Source organism: Geospiza fortis, unplaced genomic scaffold (genome assembly GCF_000277835.1).
Source record: "Geospiza fortis unplaced genomic scaffold, GeoFor_1.0 scaffold31, whole genome shotgun sequence".
NCBI lineage: Eukaryota > Metazoa > Chordata > Aves > Passeriformes > Thraupidae > Geospiza > Geospiza fortis.
In genome coordinates, this window is record NW_005054483.1 from 361871 (window position 1) to 368196 (window position 6326).

Below are 6326 nucleotides of genomic sequence, written 5' to 3' on the forward strand. Positions count from 1 at the left end.
CAGGCCCGAGAAGAGCTGCTGAGGGGAGGCGGCCTCGGCCTTGAGGCTCTCGAACAATCCGCTCTCGTCCACGCTGGCCTCGGAGCTCAGCGTCTGGCTCCGGCTCCTGCAAAGGGGTCAGACAACGGGATTCAGTCAAAACAGGGGCACAGACCCCAGGGATTCAGACAAAATGGGGGCACGGCCAAAATGGGGTACAGACCCCAGGGATTCAGTCAAAACGGGGTACAGACACTGGGATGAAGTCAAAACAGGGACATAGACCCCAGGGATTCACCCAAAATGGGTGTATAGAGCCCAGGGATTCAGCCAAAATGGGGGTACAGACCCCGGGATTCAGCCAAAAGGGGGGTACAGACCAAATTTGGTACAGACCCCGGGATTCAGTCAAAACGGGGGACAGACCCCAGGGATTCAGTCAACATGGGGTACAGACCCCAGGGATTCAGTCAACATGGGGTACAGACCCCAGGGATTCAGTCAAAACAGGGGACAGACCCCAAAGATTCAGCTAAAATGGGGCACAGCCAAAACAGGGTACAGACCCCAGGGATTCACCCAAAATGGGGTACAGACCCCAGGGATTCACCCAAAATGGGGTACAGACCCCAGGGTTCAAACAAAATGGGGTACAGACCCCAGGGTTCAAACAAAACGGGGGCACAGACCCCAGGGATTCACCCAAAATGGGGTACAGACCCCAGGGATTCAGCCAAAACAGGGCAAAGACACCACGATTCAGCCAACATGGGGTACAGACCCCAGGATTCAGTCAAAACGGGGGCACAGAACTAGGTGCTGGTTTAGCCCAGCCCTGAGTGCAGTGATTCCTCACACTCTCTATTGTTGGTTGGGGGTTTATGCACAAAATCCTGAATGGGGTGGGACTGCTGTGTCTCGAGTTGTTTATTCTCCAGCATCACTCTCATTACACGGTTATGACAATGGGAAGATACCAGCAGCTCGTGTTCTCGGCAGTAGCCAAAGAACTCAGGGTTACAACTCACTTAAAATTTTTTGACCAATCACACAAAGCAAAAGCGTATTGACGGTAGTTCAATCCAACCAGTGTAAGCACACGTACCTTTGGTTAAAACAATGCTTGCTTATTTCAAATACAATACTTGCTTGTAAGCATTAAAACACAATGCACAGAGCTCCATTATTAAGCTTAGAACTTCCTAATATCTTGCTAGATATGCTTTTCTGCAGCTTAGGGAGTTATTCTAGCCAAACACTAATACACAGATCATTGCTCTATTTGTCCTTACTTTCTACATCTCATATAACTTTTCTTCTGACAAACCTTATGGCTACTGCTTAGCTCTAATTGCAGTTCTGCTGTCTCTGAGGCCTGCCTTTTGCAGCTTTCCCAAAACCCTCTGATTTTAAGGATTCCCACTCAGAACACCAAGGTATCCAGATGCTTTTCCCTGTATTTTCTGTCGAGAAGTCACAGCTGCACAACTGGAGGCCAGTAACGAGATCAGAGAGCCTCTCCAGACCTGACCAGAACACATCAGCTCCCTCACCAAGGAATGAAACTCCCAAACACCCTGCTTGCTTTTGGAAAAAACAAAGAAATAATACATCCAGTACCAAATCCAGTATCTTCTATAATGATTTGAGTATTTAAAGAAAAACATACAAAACCTCATGGAACCTGACACAGCACCACCAAGTCGAGTCATACTATAAACAAATTAACCAGGCTAACTCAAAGCAATGACCTACCCCCAAAATCCTCTGTCTTTATTTTGGGACAATCACTACCTGCCCACTGATTAATTGCACCAGAAGAGACACAATCACCAGGGGAAGAGAAGTGTTGAGAGCTGCTTTGTATGTCCCTGACCTGACAGAAAAGTGAAGGATGTGCTCATGGGTCTAGATAAATTCTTTAATTTTTATATTCTTTGGCAAACTGGGCATGGATGTACCCAAATTACTGGGCAGAACTGGTTCTGGCACTGATTCTTTCCTAAGCATGTTGGTATACAGCCAGATTCCCAAAAGAAAGTCTAAATACCTTTACCCTAACAACAAAAGACAGCAGAGACATTTTTCTTCACTAGAAGTCAATACAAAGAAAGTTTAGGTGAGAGGGAACAATGCAGGTAACAGGAATATGATCACCAGGCCCTGTGAGTAAATGCCTGACAGACAGCAAACACTTCTCTAACCTGCAAAAGCAGAGTAAACAATAAACAAACCCCAGCAAGAGGCAAAGCCCACAAGCAAGGCATGGTGCAGAGCTTTGGTCCCTCCTGATTTGAATCCTGGGAGATCTCTAACTTTAGGAACAGCAGTTACAAGTTGAGACAGCACACCCAGGGCCCTCAACCCTCTCTTCCCCATGGGTTCCAAAGCCTCCCCAGGGCACAGAGCTCTGCCTTCCACCTCCCTCTGGGGACACCCTCAAACCTCTCTGGCCAATCCTTCCCACTAAGCAAACTCCTAATAAGGCTTTTTGTAGCTGCACCCCATTCCCACTGCATCTCCACAGGCTCCTGCAGGGAATCAAGTCAACAAGACATTGCACACCTCGTTCTGGTCCAAAATATTCATCAGCCAGGCCTTTAAATTCACACCTAACATTAGAAATCAGGGATGTACACACAGCTTAGGGCTGGGAATGTAACAAACAGCCTGGGAGGAACCCTGTGCTACAAATACACAACTATCCTTTGGAATAATATTGCCAGGATACACGAGTGTGCTTTAAGCAGGAAGGAATTAATCTGTTACATATTTATAAACAAACAAGGGTTGTTTGTTGAAATTGTGAGGCTGCTGAAGTTAACAGAAGTGAAGACCAGTGGCAACAGCATTTCCTTCTACAGTAAGAAAAACTTCAGCCTCTGTTCCTATGTATTTACCCTGTTAAAAATCAGAAGCATCATGAAGAAAAAACCCGAAGATGGCTTTCTTTCCCCCTGAAATTAGGAATGGTACCATGCTAGCAATGGCCATGACATAAGGCTTCAACTCTAATTGCAAAACCACTACAGAAAATAAAATATTTACTAATGATCTTTCACTTATAATCTCAGCTCAAACAGAGCAATGAAATTTGCTGGTTCCATCTTTGTCTTGGAGTAATTAGATTAGTTTCTTCTTTAGGAATAAAAACAAAAAAAGTCATACTCTAACTCTGGGAAAGCACCAGGGAATATTTAGTACCAGAACAACAACAGTGGCAAGGCTCCCTTGCTGATGTTATAATTACAGAAACAAATTAGAGGTATTCTAAATACTCACATACATGAAGATAGATAAAGGCTCTGGGAAAATGTAAAGGAAGATGTAAGCTCCTTATAACTAAAAATACTAAGTCAGAGTAGTTGGGAGCTTCAGACCAGCAGACTTTTTAAACACCTCAGTAAGAGAAGTGTGAATGGCTCCTGTTCACACAGGTCCATCCTTGCACACTGACAGTGCTCAGGTGCCATGAATCCATCCCCTCCTCCAGAGCTCCACAATCCTGCCCAGCTCAGCCAGATGTCTGCCAGCTGTGCCATCCTGAAACACTGTGGCTGGCAGCAATCAGTGAGTGACAGCAAGGAGAAAAGTAAACTTGTCTCCAGAATCACCAGACTCAAGCAGAGAGCCCGGCCACACCACACACACAGGAATTTGACTTTCTCAGTTTTGAGCTTTCATCTTCTAAAACAACCCCCTATGTCAGATTAAGCCTTTTCCTGACCCAGAGATGGGGCAACTGAGAGGAATTTTAAAAACTTTTATTCCATTTTCAGTCTCATGAGAAGGGTGAGACAATACAGGTGTTATAATTCACACCATCACAGTCAGAAGCTAATTATTTCCTAATTACAATACACTGTGTTTCTTGGCCTGTCAGCTTTTGCCACAAGAAAAATGTGAAGAATGCGTCTGGGTCAGAAAAAGGTTTAATTTGACACCCCTACTGTGAAACCAGAACCCTCCTCTTGGAGAGGAACCTGGAGGGAAGAAGAAGGGGAAGGATTTACCTTTCAGGAGGCACGCTGTCCGTGTTGCTGCTGTGCCGCCTCTGCATTTTCCTCAAAACCCTAAAACACAGCACGCTCAACATGAACCCTGTGGCTCAGCAAATCCCAGAGTGGCTACTGGCACAGGCCCTGGGGGCAGAGGGCACTGGGACCCGCTCAGCAGGGGACATGGCTGGCAGCAAGCATTAGTTTCTGTGACAGAGCACCTCCAGCTCCCATTTGTTTCTCAGCACGCTCGAAGGGACAGCTTTGAATGGCAAAGGGGGCACACAGGTGTCCAGGCTGGGCAGGAGTCAGGCAGGTCCCCTCCTGCAGGAAGGGGCAGTCACCAGGAGGGATGGCATGTCGTGGCAAGGGACATGGGGACACCTAACAGTGGCTCTCGAGGTGACACGTGACTCAACAGTCTCTGGGAAAATGAGATCCCGTCTTCCTTTTCTGCAGGAACTTGCTCTGCAAAGCAAAATTGAGAGGGGGGAAGAAAAAGAAAATGTGTAAATATTTTAAATGAAAAAAATACTATTACCTCATGACAATAAGCAACTCATTCATTTTAATCTACAGAAATACCATTTGCAAAGTCTGGACAATAGGCCCAGAGTACAATAGCTACTTAATAAAATGTACAGACTAAGATCTAAATACTCCTGAATATAAGAAATTATAACATTATTCATAACACATGTCAATATATACATAAACGTGCAGCCCACGTGTAAAGGCACAGTGGCTCTGGGAAGGTTGGCCAGCTGTCTCAAAGCACAGTACCTGAAGAACAGCTTTATCTAGAGGTGAAAGGTGCCACTGGCAGAGATGGAAGCCCAGGAGTGTGCAGACATTCACAGATGGAGCACCTCAGACAGTCCAGGACAGTCCAGATTTCAAACCCATCCCAGGTCCTCCCAGCCAGTGACTGTCAGCACCTGGCCCTGGTGCTCACACAGGGACACCTGGAGGAAGCAAGCACAGAGAGCAATTTTCGGCACAAAGAGTTTTACCTCTGCATGTCCCTGGGAAAGGTGACATGAGAGAGGTGCAGGAACCTGCAGCCCTGCTGCCCACACAGCACTCCCTGGGAGTGCGCCCAGAGCTGTGCTCTGGCTTCATTGTGTCCAAACACACACCTTTTGTCACATACACGTGTGTCTGTGTGTCTGTAAGAAATACAGACAGACATAAATATATTTATATATACATGCACTTGTATCACAGACCATATCACACACATATATCACAATATATACTTTATGTATCCATCTATACTTACACATATGTACAAATGCATGTGTATATACATATATATGTATGTGTATACACATATATATACACATACTTACATATACATAGATGTATAGGTATAGATCTGTTAGTGTACCTACAGAGCCATCTATTAATAATCCTATACATACATGTGTATATATATATGTATATACATATATATAGAGATGTATCTATTAATACAGTTCTATATATATACATACATATACACATCTATATACACACACATATACATAATTTACATATCTAGATATACATACATATCTATGTATAGGTATACATACATGTATATATGTATACAGAGAGAAATATCTGTTAATATGTTTCTATACCTATACATACATATATACATCTCTCTATATAGACATATATACATGGTATACATCTATAGATTTACACCTCTATACATTATAGACATATAGATATACATACATGTAGATACAGACATATCTATTAATACAGCTCTATACATATACATACATATACACATCTATATGTATACACACATACATAGCATACATATATAGGTATGCATACATGTATATCCATCTATATACAGACATATCTAGTAATGTGATTCTATGCATACACATACATATATGTATATACATATATATACACAGTATACATATATAGATATACATACATACACACACATATATATGTATATATGTATATATGTATACATACATATATATATACAGAAATATCTATTAATACGGTTCTATACCTATACATACATCTATATGTATGCATACATATATACATGGTATACATCTATAGATATGTACATATATACATACACACACACAGATACACACACCCACACATATATATATGTATATAAATTAAAACCCTACGACTCTATACGTACACACATATACAGACATAAGCCAGGCCTTTTTTCCGGTTAGATGGAGGAAGGAGGTTCCCGCTGGAATCCGTGGCGCGGTGCCCCGTACCCGGCGGCTCGGCCCGGTGCCGGTGATGCCGGTGCCGGTGGTGGAGCCGGTGGTGATGCCGGTGCCGGTGATGCCGGTGGTGGTGCCGGTGCCG

General features: G+C 43.6%; 2 protein-coding genes across 2 annotated transcripts in view; one reads left to right on the forward strand and one right to left on the reverse strand.

Annotated features, from left to right (window-relative positions):
* The window catches only part of RNFT2 (ring finger protein, transmembrane 2), a 30862-nt gene extending 24556 nt beyond the window's left edge, over positions 1 to 6306 (reverse strand). The window contains 4 exon segments of the mRNA XM_031063143.1: positions 2 to 106; positions 3993 to 4445; positions 4761 to 4942; positions 6145 to 6306. Coding sequence (XP_030919003.1) covers positions 2 to 106; positions 3993 to 4075 — 188 coding nt within the window. The 5' untranslated portion in view covers positions 4076 to 4445; positions 4761 to 4942; positions 6145 to 6306.
* Positions 6258 to 6326, forward strand: part of CUNH12orf49 (chromosome unknown C12orf49 homolog) — a 5446-nt gene continuing 5377 nt past the window's right edge. The window contains exon 1 of the mRNA XM_031063153.1: positions 6258 to 6320. Within this exon, the coding sequence (XP_030919013.1) occupies positions 6258 to 6320 (63 nt within the window). The remainder of the gene's footprint in view (positions 6321 to 6326) is intronic.